The sequence below is a fragment of the Xenopus tropicalis genome, chromosome 4 (assembly GCF_000004195.4).
Source record: "Xenopus tropicalis strain Nigerian chromosome 4, UCB_Xtro_10.0, whole genome shotgun sequence".
Classification (NCBI taxonomy): domain Eukaryota; kingdom Metazoa; phylum Chordata; class Amphibia; order Anura; family Pipidae; genus Xenopus; species Xenopus tropicalis.
The window spans coordinates 120,228,517-120,243,674 of record NC_030680.2 but is presented as its reverse complement, the minus strand read 5'-3'; the positions used below and the strand labels follow the sequence as shown (position 1 = coordinate 120,243,674).

Below are 15,158 nucleotides of genomic sequence, written 5' to 3'. Positions count from 1 at the left end.
ATTTGTTAAAGTTGTTATTCCATCTTAAAAAGGAACTATTTCAACGCTTTTTGAAAACTAAACATTATTTCAAGCAACTTTGCAATATACATCAATAAAAAAATATGCAGCCTTTTTACGATTTTTAAAGGAGAAGGAAAGGTAAAAATCAATAGAATAGATTATAGTTATATAGTATATTAGGGGTTTCTGTGTTGTGTCGGGCTCTTTAGCACATTTTGGTTCAGAAGCTGGAGTCCCCCTCTTGTATATGGTGCTAACTGGTCTCTCCTGTCTAACAGCCCATGTCTTTCCTTTCACACCTTTGCTCCAGGTCAATCTGTCCATGCTAGGACATGATTTAACCCTTGCAGTGACTATTTTAATTGCAAGCCAAACTGAATCTTCTGTAAGCAGAGCTGAAAGTGGTAATTCCTGCATCACACCCTCAGCCCAAGAGCAAGGCTCAAAGAAGGATTTGGGAATTCTAGAATTTATTAACCATGAAAGTCAATAGGAACCAAGGACAGTTCTCCAAAGTTTTCTCAAAAATCTTTGGCTATTCTATGGGCAGCCCCCATGAAGCTAAAACCTTAGACGTGTGTATGTGCATAAGCTGTGTTATGTTTTAGAAAGTTATATGTTTTGAAGGAGGTTAGAATGTTGCAGCCTTGGGAAATAGTGGGAGGAAACTGGAAAACGAGTCTCTGTGTGTGAAAAATAAAAATGGTCAACTGTTAACAGCCTGCATGGGCGTCCACAGAAGGGGGCAAGAGGGGGCACTTGCCCCCCCCTGGAAAAGTAGCAAAAAAAACAAAAACCTTACTCCGTTTCTGCACTTTCCCCTCAAGCCCGTTTTTGCTGTGCTCCGATTGGATCTTTCTTCTTGTGGATTCACCAATCAGAGCACAGCTTCCTTGACAGACAGTAAAATTGACCAATCAGAGCACAGATGCACACAGGGATCGGGAGATTTTGCAAACTGGAAACAGAAATAAAGACTGAAAAGATGAATCTGCAGCTGTAACTTTACCTGAGAACCAACTCTCAACTTTTGCTGCAGTTTTCATCCCACAGGTACTATACAGTTCTAAAGAATCACTAGCTGACATTAAATTGTTTAATTTATAATCTATCCCCTACCCTAACACATGGAGGGTAAGTTAACTCTTTCCCTCTGAAAAAGCTCATTGTGTGTTTATATATGTGTTGTTGTTTTTTGCACTTACTATTTTTTTTTTTTTTTGTCATTGTTTTGTTCATTTATAGTAAGTTACAGTGGGGCCAATGTTGTGTATCAGTGCCAGTGTTATAGTGCCAGGGCCTGAATATCTGCCATCAGTACCCACTGCTCCTCATGGCATATAATGTGCTGGGTTTGTAAATACGGACTGCGTCTCACTGTATATAATGGGGAGTCAGTACCCACTGCCTTTCTTGCTATAAAACTAACCTAAACACTTCTAAAGGGGTGGTTCACTTTTAAGTTAACCTTTAGTATGTTATAAAATGGCCTATTCCTAGCAACTTTGCAATTGGTCTTCCTAATTAATTTTTTTGAATAATTTGCCTTTCTCTTCTGCCTCTATACAGATTTCAAATGGGGGCCAAAAAATATTGCTCTGCGAGGCTACAATTTTATTATTATTATAATTTTGTATTACTTATTTTTCCAAGTAGGCCCCTTAACTATTCATATTCCCATCTCTTGTTTAAATCACTACCTGGTTGCTAGGGTAAATAAGACCCTAGCAACCAGATAGCTGCTGAAATACCAAATGGAGAGCTGCTGAACAAAAAGCTAAATAACTGAAAAACCATTAAAAATAAAAGTGAATTAGAATGCGAACTACCCCTTTAAGCTAACTGATCCCAAACACAAATGTTTGCAGATCCCCTAACAGAAGTGCGCGTATGAATACTTTTACTACTAATACTAAACATTTTAGGGTAAAAAAAAAAAGCACCCCCACCCGCACTTTTGTACAGTATCCCTGGGAGTCAGTGGGAACGGCAAGAGGTAGTTGGGAGGTTAACTTTTTACGTCAGCAGTGAATCCACTAAGTGTCACATTAGCTGTAGGTCAGTCTGTGTATGGGCCATATTTAGCCTCCCCTAGTATCATCCTGCAAAAAAAAAAAAAAAATATATATATTTATCTGTTGCAGGATGATGCTAGCTTACTTGCCCCCCCTTGGAAAATTTTCTGCGGACGCCCATGACAGCCTGTCTGCATTACTCTTCTGCATCACTGATATAACAATGGCGACAAGGATATCTCAACCCCCTGCAGCACCCTGAAGAGCCTGCAGTGCCCCAGTGTCTGCCCTGGATGGCACCTCCCCTAAGAGGAAAAAGGGACTCCCTGGGCTCTGAAGCGTATCGCATTTTCACGATTCTGGGAGCAGATTCCTCACACACTGCTACAGGGCTCTGGTGATTTATTTTAAACCAGATACACTTCCTTTACTGGAAGCTGTGGAATTAGAGTGCCAAATGAAAATGGCTTTGCTGGAGGCAAATAATATACTGCCCCCTGCAGGAGGAAGTGAGGTCCCCATTCATGTACACAAACTGACTGACAGTATATCTAATGGTCACTGTTACTAATACAAAACTACGCGATCTAAAAGCTGGCGAGGTCACGTGGAGCTGTCATTATTTCTCAAAAATGAGGATTGTACAGGTATCAGACCCCTTATCCGGAAACCCATTATCCAGAAAGCTCCGAATTACGAAAAGCCTGTCTCCCATAGACTCCATTATAAGCAAATAATTCAGATTTTTAAAAATGATTTCCTTTTTCTCTGTAATAATAAAACTGTACCTTGTACTTGATCCCAACTAAGATATAATTACCCCTTATTGGGGGCAGAACAGTCCTATTGGGTTTAATTAATGTTTTATTGGTTTTTCAGTAGACTTAAGGTATGGAGATCCAAATTACGGAAAGACCCCTTATCCAGAATACCCTTGGTCCCGAGCAAAAATGTGCGCAGGAATATTCTGCTGCACTTTGTTTCCTTACTCAACAAGTTTTGTCGTGTTACTTTATTTTTCGAATGCTAGCTTAAGGTAAAACCATGGCAGAATATTCTGTTATGGGTTTTTTTGCAGAAAAAGAATTGCAGCGAGAATCATATGATATTTATTGGCAACTTTTCATGGGCTTTTCCTTTAATAAATAAAGACTATTTGAGGTTAAGAAAAATATTCTCTTGTATATTTTTTTCTCGAATCGTAAAAATAATGCAAACTCAAATTGTGATAAATAGGCCCTTTAGTAAGAGATGCCATTCCTGTGCTTTATTGCCTGTCTCTGGTTGTAAAATATGAGCCCTCCAATGAGCATAAAGGCACTGCTCTTCTTTGCAGTGAGCTTTTTAATTCACTGTACCTGGGTGCATAGTCACATCCAGAATCAATTCAATCAAGTGTCGATACATAAGAAAAGAGATAATTTTGCTTGTCATCCATTAGGGTCTGTTTACTCAGATGTACACACTCATTCAAAAAGTCAAGGAAGCAAATGGTATATTAACACATAATTCTCTTTATATAGTAAGTAAATATTAACAAACAAGAGTTTCAGAGTTTAATACATAGTATACATACCACCAATTAACCTTGACACAACAAAGCAGATAAAGAAAAAGCAGACACACGTGGATTGAAAAACTTTTCGGGGTGATTCTTAAAGGAACAGTAACACCAAAAAATGAAAGTGTATAAAAGTAACTAAAATATAATGTGCTGCTGCCCTGCACTGGTAAAAGTTGTGTGTTTACTTCAGAAAGTCTACTATAGTTTATATAAATAAGCTGCTATGTAGCCATGGAGGCAGCCATTCAAAGGAGAAAAGGCACAGGCACAGGCACATAGCAGATAACAGATAAAACACTATTGTATTCTACAGAACTTATCTGTTATCTGCTATGTAACCTGTGCCTTTTCTCCTTTTTTCCAGCTTGAATGGCTGCCCCCGTGGCTACACAGCAGCTTATTATATAAATTATAGTAGTGTTACTGTAGCAAACACACCAGTTTTACCAGTGCAGGGCAACAGTGCATTATATTTTTATTACTTTAAAGCTCTTTCATTTTTTAGTGTTACTGTTCCTTTAAGCGGCTACCCTGGCAAACAAAACACCTCGGCAGCTTTTTATTTTTGTTGTGCTTCAGTTATGGCCCTTAAAACACCCAGTGATACATAAGCCTAAAATAAACATCTCCCCCCACAATAAAACAGCAGAAATACATGAACTTGGTTACTGTAAATCAATCAAGTGCTTAAAAATTAAAAGGTATTACAAAAATACATAAGCAAATGATACCCTGATTATGTGTGGAGTTCAGTCACACAAACTCAGCTTTTACGCTTCCTGTTCCAGAAAAACTGCAACTACCAATACTGCCTAGTAGATTCATTTTTTTTAATAATATAAACTATTTTTCACACCTATAATGAGCAGCTGTCTATCTAACTTTAGCACAGATTTTATAACGGTGTGGGAACTGCATATATACAAACTCTGGATCTTCCCGTGGGCAAGGCTCGCCATCAGGGATCTGAAATGAGAAGCGCTGCAGGAGAGACGAAAAGAAGAGGAACAGTTCCATCCTGGCCAACTGCTCTCCTAGGCAAACACGGCGACCTGGAAACAACAAATCTCTGTAAGCGAAATTTCAAAGAAGAACATGCAACAATATTCAAAGTCAAGCTTTGTGGAAATAAAGGTATAAAGGCTGATGATTTTTGGGTCATTTTACTTCTGCTGTCAGATGGAAAAATATTCTTACCACTGGTTTAGGATTAAAATACATTTTAGGTAAATGACATAAAAATAATATCATTTACCCATTAGTAGATGTAACCCCATCTGTAAATACTGCATTATAGTCATTCTTACTCAGTGCTGCCAATTGTATGCAGTACAGGTATTGGACCCCTTATCCGGAAACCCGTTATCCAGAAAGCTCCGAATTACGGAATGCCCGTCTCCCATAGACTCCATTATAAGCAAATAATTCAGAATTTTAAAACTGATTTCCTTTTTCTATGTAGAAATAAAACTGTACCTTGTAATGGATCCCAATTAAGATATAAATAATCCTTATTGGATGGAAAACAATCCTATTGGGTTTAATTAATGTTTTATTGATCTTTTAGTAGACTTAAGGTATGGAGATCCAAATTACGGAAAGACCCCTTATCCGGAATACCCTTGGTCCTGAGCATTCTGGATAATGGGTCCTATACCTGTACTGTAAATCAGAATGCACAGCAAGTCCCTGACCCATACAGAGCCTGATTTATGTCTGATGCTTGAGGGGAGGTGAGATGTAAGTAACTCATGTTCCAATGCCTTTTCTAGTTTTGTATATGTATCATTGTTATTACCTGCAGAGAATGCCATGAATGCTTCTCTTTTCACAAACTTGCCATCCCTATCAATAAAATGCTCCGGATAAAACTGGAAAGGCTTTTCCCAGACTTTCTCATCTTTAAGCACAGAGGACAGGTTGGTCATAATAACGGTGCCCTGTAAAAGTGCAAATGAGAATAAATTTAGTAGATACAGCCGTGGTCTGAATTAGAGTCACTATGTACAGCATGCCTTTGCTTATGTCCCCTAGCAGCCTACTTACTTTATGCATTTAATCATAGCATGCTAAATAAAGACTTTCAAGTGTTCACTAGAGTAGAATCCTTTGCGATAACGTGAGGCTTTATTAGCTGAAACTGTACGGTATGGCCTGTACCACACTGGGTTTAAAAGGCTTTAGTTCTTTGTATTGCATCTCTAGCAGAAGAGTGGACAAGGATGCACATGAAAATTCCCAGATATCTACTGATTTTATGGTATTTTAGTTTTACCCGATACAGGACTGCTTCTCTATCCTTCATTATCACTGGAACTAATAATGTACAATATAAGAAGTCTATAACATTTCACAAACATGTAATCTAATAGAAACTATCTGAGAACTGGACTGTACTGCAGGTGGGAATAACACTTTTTTTAAATAGAGAAAAATAATAATACTTTTGGTATGAAAAAGCCTTTGATATGTGTGTCTCTGTATGTCATATGTGGCACGGAGAGAGGGATTATATCTGCATAACGCTGGATTTCATGGATGACTGCATTGGTATAAGGCATCTGTAATACATCTCCCATGGTAGGCTTCCTGGTTCTTCCAATCACTTGGTCAATTTCCTCTTGCACCTTTCCTGAAAGCAGGAGAAAATGCCCAGTGTGTCATTGATCTTAAAGCTTTTAGGATGCTGCCTACTTGTCTCAGTATAAATGTGGCATATTTGGCCTACCCTGTGAATAAGTCAGTATAATTACAAGAACCAGATCACCATTGTTGTATTTCTACATGACACCTCAACTTGTTAGTAAACTTGGAATGTGCAGTACACTGCATGGGGCATTGTGCCAATAGCCGCAGGCCTCTGCTCTCTGTTTCCGAGCTATAGGGCAGGAGGTAGGACAGGGCTGCGCTTCACATCCATCATGGTTGTACATTGGATAGCTTTAAGAAGGTGTCAGATGGCATTTTAGCAAAAAAGAAAATACAGGGTGTCACGATCTGTTTGGCAGGAACCCTGGAGACTGCTAGAAAGATCAAACTCTTTAATGAGCAGGAGAGCCCTGCTGGGACCGGTCTTCATCGACACCCTTTTCGGAACACAGAACTTTCTGCTATGGACTGACATGAAAAAACTTGAAAGAACCTGAACACAGCAGAGTTTGATCCAAAGCATACTACAGTGAAAAGCACCTTAAGGAGTCAGGGCAGGGAGCTTACAATCAGAGTCAGGAACCAGGCAGGAGTCAGTAACCAGGGGAACAGAACCGAGAACAAGGCTTGGGAGAAACTGTAGCAAAAAGATCTTTCTGCAACTTTTTCCTGCACATACAGTTCAGACTTTATAGTAAATGTCAGACATTCGTGGAAAAGAGTTTATTCAAACTTCTTAAAGGAGAAAAAGAATGAGAACAGTTAGATTTTTAGTAAAAAGCAGGCAAGGAGTCAGGGCGGGGAGCTTACAGAGTCAGGAACCAGGCAGGAGTCAGTAACCAGGGGATGACAACCAGGAACAAGGCTTGGGAGAAACTGTAGCAAACAGAACCAGCTTGGGCACAGAATACAGAAAGCAGCCACCTTTTACATTTAAATGTGTTGGCACATGCCCGTTCGGATGTGCACCAAGGCAAGTGCATGCATAGAAAAGCCTGGGGACCTGGTACAAAGCATATAAATGCTCCATACAAATAAGCAGTCCTGGGTTGGTAGAGATCTCACAACGGGTCAGACTAACCACAGAAGACCATGGGTTACACAAAACATCTTGCCACAGAAGGAAGTGGAGCTTCCATTAAATGTGAAAGTATGAAATCCAAGAGGATAGTGTTGTCTGGTACATCATATATATGAAATGACCAACTGTATAGGATGCCCAGCTTCTTATTTAACCTCACCCCTTTCTCTAGAAAAAAGAAAAGCATTGGGTTGGTCTCCCACTCTCAGCCAAGTGTAATAAATGTCTCCAACAACATAGTTAAGAGTTACAGCTACTATATGTGTATTTATTTAGCTCTTTTTAAAACTTACTTTGCACATCTGGGTACAGCAACATAAACAGCAGGCCCCATCTCAGGGTTGTGGTTGTAGTTTCTGTGCCAGCTGCAAATAAGTCCGCTATAATTAACAGAAGATTCTGATCATTAAAATTACTGTCTTTAACTCCTTTTGCCTAAAAAGAAAAAAAAGAGTAAATTAAAGGGATTCAGTCATGATTTGTATGGTGTCGTTTTCATTACTAAATTACACTGTTTACATTGCAAATAATTCATTCTACCATTTTTTATCTTAATGTAAGGTATGAGCTACCAGTCAGTTACCTTTCTATCATGACCTCACTATGGTGAATTAACTCTAATTGTGCTCCTCTGCATTTTCTTCCAGTTACTGCCAAACAGATGCACAACATATTTGGGTCACAGGCGGGTTCAGGCCAAGCTCTTCCTGCGCCCTCCCCACTTGGGACCTTACTGTGCCCTAATGCCACAACTGGCGGCGTCTATTCATAGATGCATGTCTGCCCTGCCCCGCCCCCTCCATGACATAAGAGGTAGGGTGGGGTGGGCGCGGGTATATGGAATAAATGCAGACCTGCTAAAATTGCACAAGCTAACTGATTCCATTTTATTCCGCCTGGCTGAGCTAATGAGAGTTCACATCTGTGGTTTAGCTCAGATTAGCCTTCATTTGTTAATGCTGTATTATTTTTTCCCCACTAACTGCGTTATATTAACAGATACCCTGGATCACATTTGACTGACCATCTCATTCCTACAGTCAATGGCAGGTTATGTTTCTTCTTTCTTTAAAGCAACAATACTTTGCTTAGGATGTCCTTGAACAGAGGATAAGGTAGCCAAGCCAAACCATCACCTCTATGCTCCTACCCACCCTAAACACTTATCAACTTATTCAACTTTTCCCCTGCACATTTTCCAAATCTTAACTATAGTATTCAGCTGTTTCTTTCATTCTTTCATTTATTCTGGTTACATCGGTCCTAAATAAAGGGTCCCATTACCTGTTTTTCATGGAAAACCTTCTTCATGCCAGCCTACAGTTGGTTATTTATTTACTGTTATTTATTACAACATATATTTCATATCTACTGTTCTAGTAAATCCTACCACTAGATAGAATGGTAACTCAAGACTTCCTGTGTAAACTTACCTTTTCCATCTCAAGTATGAAGGCATCAATAAAATCCCTTGTGTGCCCAGAATCCCATGTTTGCTTATGCTCATTGATAATTTCTTGTAGATATTTATGCAATTGCATCCGAGTTTGGAAAAACGGCTTGGCTAGGCCCGGAAATTTAGATATCCATGCAAATAAAGTTATAACCTAGGCACACAAAATAAAAGCAATATAGTGTCCAGTGTAACATTGTACATATCCAACCTATATCTAATTATATCTTGAGATATATATATATACATACATACAGAGAGAGAGAGAGAGAATATCAAGGCATACTTGAGTTACTACATGATGTATACAAATCAAAGCATGTAATATGTTTCTTATTTTATACAATGAAGAAGAAAGAAGTTACTTATTTTTTTATGAAATGAATCCCATTTCTGAATAGTTGGGATTGTTTAAGTGTCTCTGACCGTTACAAGCTGTAAATTTTTTTTTTTTGCAAAGTAAATATTCATACTGATTATCAGCTTAGTTTTTCTTATGTGGACTTTCTCAGTCTGCATAATTGCCATTTTAGGGAATAGATAGGATGCCACTGGGGCTGTACCAGTGAAACCGGTACAGCCGGTGAAAAAGACCTTCTCCCATAAATGAATACTCCTTTTAATATAAGATAGTACCACATTGATCGCCATTACTTGCTACAGCTACTTTTTATTATCCACAAATTTCCCTATGCAGATCATACTGTATCAAGGATTCCCCTAACTTAGTCCCATTAAAGGAGAAGGAAAGTCATTTTGGCATTTTACTGCCAATAGTATAGATTGGTAAGTATAGATTGTGTGTGCTGGGTTTACTTGGAAGGGTTGAACTTGTAGGTCTTTTTTTAACCCAATGTAACTATATAATTGCTGGGTTGACTTCATAATCCCTTTATAAAATGACATGAAAGTTCCTCTAGTTCACTGTTGCCATAGAAGTTGAAATTGAGTTGGAGAATTAAAGCAGTAGCCTGTGTGAACTGAATGAAGCTCTCAAATTTGTCTAAACTAGATGGGCCAGTGTTTGCAATGGCTGTTGTTTTAAGATTAATGACTTACTTGGTGCAAATCAACATTGATGATTAGAATCAATGGAATTAGTTAAAGTGAGAATTAAAGCCAAACAAATACTTAATACTTAATTCTCGCATAAGCTTTTGTGCTCTTTTAATTAATTCTATACTAAATGAAAAGATTTTGCCAACCACTGAAAGCTCTGTGGCCACCCAAATGATGTAGAAAACTATGAGGCAATTGTACTTAAGTTCAAACCACCACATCTATGTGGGAATATGTTAAGATCTAATATAATCCAGGAAAGTATGAACAGCAAGAACAATAGATTCATGAAATGTAAAACAGTCTCAAAGTAAATAAATGTAATTAAAAACATGTTCATTTTCTTGCATTACCTGGGTCACTTTCCCAGATTCTGATGTTACAATTTCTTCGGTTAGCCTCAGAAGCTTTTGGAACTTGTGATCATCATATTCAAAGCGTTCACCAAATATGATAGAGCAGATAACGTTACTGACTGCTGTGTTTATTAAAACTTGTGGGTCAAAGGGACGGCCTGCAAAAATACAGCATAAAGTATTAGAAAAAAGTTTGCATCACCTAAGGGGCTACTAAGTTCATTTTTCCCTGAGATGCAATTTTCAGAATGGGGGGCCTAATATAAATGTATAAAATACATATAAGAACACTCATTATAAAATCCAACATAAAGGACAAGGAAAGCGGGATAGCAATTCATTAGTAATACTGAGGAACATAACAATCATAAATTCAAAGTTCACCACATGGAACTGAAAAACTAACAATGCTTATGGTTAGGCACAGCTTTCTACACATTTGTCTGTTGTCTGTATTGCTGAGTTAAGATTGTATACAGAATAGAAATCCTTGGCCCCCCTTTGTGTATTGGACACCTCCCTGGGGGAAGTGCGACTGGGGAGGGGGGACTTTATAAACTATTTTTTTAATTTGCTTCCAGCTATAGAGGAAGCAGACCCCGTGGTCCAGGCCCCCTGCCCCCAGGCCCTACACGACCACGGGTCTGCTTTCTCTATAGTTACTCCAGTGATTACGGGTAGGTATTCCTGGAAGCCCATCTTCAAGTTTGGTTTTGGTAAATATAAGGGAGAAACATATTTTTTCTTTCTTATATCTATAAAGTTGCTAGATAAGGGGGCTCTGAACCAATGTTGGACCTCAAAGGGGGGCTTGATCCATGGAAGTCCCAAAACATCTGCTATAGATCCATTTAAGAGTTCCATATATTTTTTGCTGTTTATAGCTTTAGATAAAGCTTTTATAAAGTGTAGGAGCCATTGGTTTTTGCCATCTTAATATTATTATTTTAACCTGCAAAGACATCTTAAAATGGCCATATATGTTAAGATGTTCTTGTTTGGCAACCTCACTAATCTTTACCCAATCTGGCCACTAACACTTTGGCCCAAATTAGGATTATGTGATTTTTTGGCCACTGAATTAAAGATCACAATGGGGATGTACGGAGACCTAATGGAGGACCTCATCAATATGCTGATGCAATCCTTCCCCAACAGGGTTTCCAAACCTGCCCAATTTTTATTTGCTTATTATTTGCCCAGTAGTCAAAAACTATTGCTGTGAGATCTTACAATTTTATTATTATTGTTACTTTTTATTGCTTATCTTTCTGTTCAGTCTCTCAGTTAAACCACTTCCTGGTTGCTATGTTAAACAAGACCCTAGCAACTAGATAGCTGCTAAAATTCCAAACTGGAGAGCTGAAGAACTAAAAGCTACATATCTGAAAAACTACAACAAATTAAAACCAAAATTAAAACCAAATGCAAATAATCTCACAATATAAATGTCTATGTAATACTAAAAGTAAATTTAAAGGTAAACAATCCCTTTAAATAGGAGACTATAATACATACAGGAGGGGAAATAAACAGAAAGATAAGCAATAAAAAGTAATAATATAATTGTAGTCTCACTGAGCAATAGTTTTGTGCTTACTTACATACTAGAAGTTATCTTAAAGGTGAACCACCCCTTTAGGAAGGAGCAGAATTTCTTGAATATGATTGATGTAACTGAACAAAATGAATACATATTTACTGCCTTTATCAGCCAGAAGGGTATTAGAGAGTAAAGAGCGTGAATGATTAACCATGAAGTTCATGTACAAAGGTAGTGGCAAGAACATTGACCCTTGTCTCAGAAGGAATTATTCTATGGCCTCTTTTCTTATTGCAAGTCTTTAAAAACTCCTGTTTTCTGACCTTGTTCAGACTGGAAGGCATCACACAGGTACCCAGCTTCTTCTCTCACTCTCTCCTCCAGGGATTTTTTTCCCATCCCAAAATCCCTCAATGTAGACAAGGTGAATCTTCTTAGGTCCTTCCAAGATTGGCCGTAATTTGCAAACAAAACGCCTTGTTAAGAGACACAAGAAATCAATTTGGGGACTGTTTCACTGGACACTGCATTGCATAATTAACTGCTATGTTATTTTCTATTACATTAATGGTTCTGTGCATATTTTGTGCCTAGGCACAAACCACTTGAGGCAGAAGTGCAGTAAATGTAAATAATGCCTTGTGCTTATGTGTGTTTATATGTGATAGCAGCAGGGTTGGACTGGCCCACAGGGATACCAGGAAAACTCCCGGTGGGCCCAGGTGTCAGGGGACCCCCATGCTTCTAACCATTTGGCCTAATTAATTCCTTATTTTTCTATATGAACAAAGAAGAATAGAACAAACAAGAATAGAATATAGTATGTAAAGATAAAAAACTAGGAAAATATAGAGGTTGAGTGAGGAGTGGAGTAGAAGTAGTTTGGAGAGTGGGCCCATGGTCTAAGGTTTTCTAGTGGGCCCCTGGCATCCCAGTCCGACACTGGATAGCAGTCCTTCCAACTGGTTGCATATAAAACTGGATGCAAAAGGTGCAGATTACATGAATCCCATCTAAAGGAGGGCCAGAGAACTAAACTAGTAGAAGCAAGTTTTAAAGAAGTGCACAAACCTATAAAAAAAGTTTTTTTTTCCTTTTAGTATGTGTATATATGAATGGATGTTTGTATATTATAGTTTATACACTTCTATAAACAGTGCTTTATCTGTCACACAATATGCCCCATATTCAGAAATCCCAGTCGCAAGCATTCCAAATAATAGATCCTGTATCCTGTAATGTCTGACATTCTTGGTTCATGGGGTTTTCCAAATAAGGACTCTTTCTGTAATCACCGTACCGTAAGTCTGCTAAAAATCATTTGCACATTGGGGATTGGGATTGTTTTTCCACCAATGTGGATTCATGAAGCTTAGGTACCATCAAATATAAGCTGTTTTATTATTAGAAAGAAAAATTAAATTTTTAAAAAACATATAATTATTTGTATAAAATGTACTATATGGGAGATAATCTTTCTGTAATTTGGAACTTTCTGGAAAACAGGTTTCCGGATACACCTATATGTGGTAATTTACAAACATTATATGCTCATAGTGATTTCCTTGAATATAAAATCACCATATTTGTGCCCTATGTTTATTGTTCCTGATACAAAGTAAAGCTTTCATTTCCATGGAGATTAAAACTCGCATTACCTTTGTTGTTCTCATCAAACCCAAGCATTTCAAACAAGTAAATTATGGGACGGTCTGCTATGTCCTCTGACTTCTGTAGCAAAGCCTCCTTCATTACTTCAAATCCATTGAGCACCACCATGGGTTTCCAAAAGACCTGCAGGCTTATCACATCCCCATATGTTTTAGAGAGCTGTTACAAAAAGAGCGTAAAAGAAATGTATTTGGAGTATAAAGTCGAAGAAGCATGCTAATAGCTTATGCTTATACAGTAGCTAAACTAGAACTAGTTGGCAAATAGCAGTGATTCAGTTACCAGATATTGCTAGAACTTAATCACATGAATGTTACATATGATATTTCTGATATATAAAAAGGGAGAAACTATCTTTAAGTTCCTTTCCCCTGAATACAAGCCTGTGTTTGGCAGAGCTGCATTCATTGAGTTGCTGTTTGGGACACAGCAGAAGGGAAAATGCAAGACTGTCATGTGAAATGCATGGCTCATTGAGATTTGGTGTCGCTAATCAGTTACTTTTACTAGGTAGGGCCACCCATATGAACTGACACATCATAGATTAATAGCAACAATTTTGAGCCTGTGACACACAGTAAAAATATTAATTACAACAAAGACATCCCCATGGGAAAAGCACTGTGAGGTGAGGGTCACACTTACCTGTCTTAAAGCGATTTGGGAACTTTTAAAGTCCACCTGCAGCAGGTTCCCCACAAAGGGCCAGGAGGGGGGGCTGGGAGGGAAGTCTTTGCAGGGTTTCCTGCGCTTCATGAAGTCCAACAGCAGAAGCAGAAGGGTGAAGATGATGCCCAGTGTGAAGACATTACACCCCAAGGCAAATGGGCAGAGCTGGAATAGAAGGCTCATGGTGTCTGTTCTGCAGAACTAGTTTTGTGCTTGGTGTGATCCTCCTTCACTTCATTCAGCATACTGTGTATCTCCTCTTTTTTACCATTTTCTTTCATATGCTGTATAGAGAGATATATACATTTTCTCAGTTTTTCCTAAACTATGCCAGTCCTAGATATTTCCTGCTCCAAACCATTCCAGTAATTACACCCTGTGCTGCCTGCAATTCGGAGAGCTTGTTTTGCACGGGAACAGGAAGGACTCACACAGCTCACACTTAGCTCCCTGCTAGTACAATCCAATCAGTATCTGCTTCCTTGTTTAGCCTGCCGGTCAAAGTGAAACCTTAATTCCAGCTCTGTACAGATACACTTCCTGAATACTTGCCAAGCCCAATGCACGTTTAGTTCTCCCTCTGCTGGTAATATTACAGACTCTGCAACCAGCTCTCTAGGATTCCAGTCTTATTTTTATTAACATTTAAAGGAGCTCCCTTCCCCATAGAGCTTACAATCTGCTTCCATTCTTTATTACCTGCACTAATCAGAATAGCTGTGGCTCATTCAGTTCATGAATTGATGCATATTGATTTAAATAAAAGGAGGGGTTTTTTTTGTAATGGTGGTGGGTTGCCCTGTTGAAGTTTTACTTACTGAAACCTTATGTTATATAACACGACTCAGTTACACTGTTTGTTGGGGGACTTGATTTTAAATGCACCATAGATATAGAATGTTGTTAGGCAGTGTAGGGCTCACAGAAATATGTTAATGGGCTTATACGCTCCCTGGTTTCTCATTAGGGCTCCTGAATAAAGGGTAAGTGCAAATGGTCTTACTACTTAGTCACACTGTTTGCTGGGGGACTTGACTTTAAACTCACTACAGTAGAATGCTAATTGTATGTATAATGAGGGGCCTTGGTGTGGCA

General features: G+C 38.5%; 1 protein-coding gene across 1 annotated transcript; it reads right to left on the bottom strand.

The window, feature by feature from the left end:
* Window positions 1–4,032: 4,032 nt before the first annotated feature.
* Window positions 4,033–14,620, bottom strand: LOC100495518 (cytochrome P450 2D17). The gene is made up of 9 exons (XM_002933763.5): window positions 14,040–14,620; window positions 13,382–13,553; window positions 12,047–12,199; window positions 10,178–10,338; window positions 8,746–8,919; window positions 7,606–7,747; window positions 6,027–6,214; window positions 5,381–5,522; window positions 4,033–4,634 (listed from the first exon to the last, which is right to left on the bottom strand). Exons 1-9 carry the CDS (start codon window positions 14,244–14,246, stop codon window positions 4,456–4,458), a joined length of 1,518 nt encoding a protein of 505 aa, XP_002933809.3. The 5' UTR covers window positions 14,247–14,620; the 3' UTR covers window positions 4,033–4,455.
* Between the last annotated feature and the right edge of the window lie 538 nt (window positions 14,621–15,158).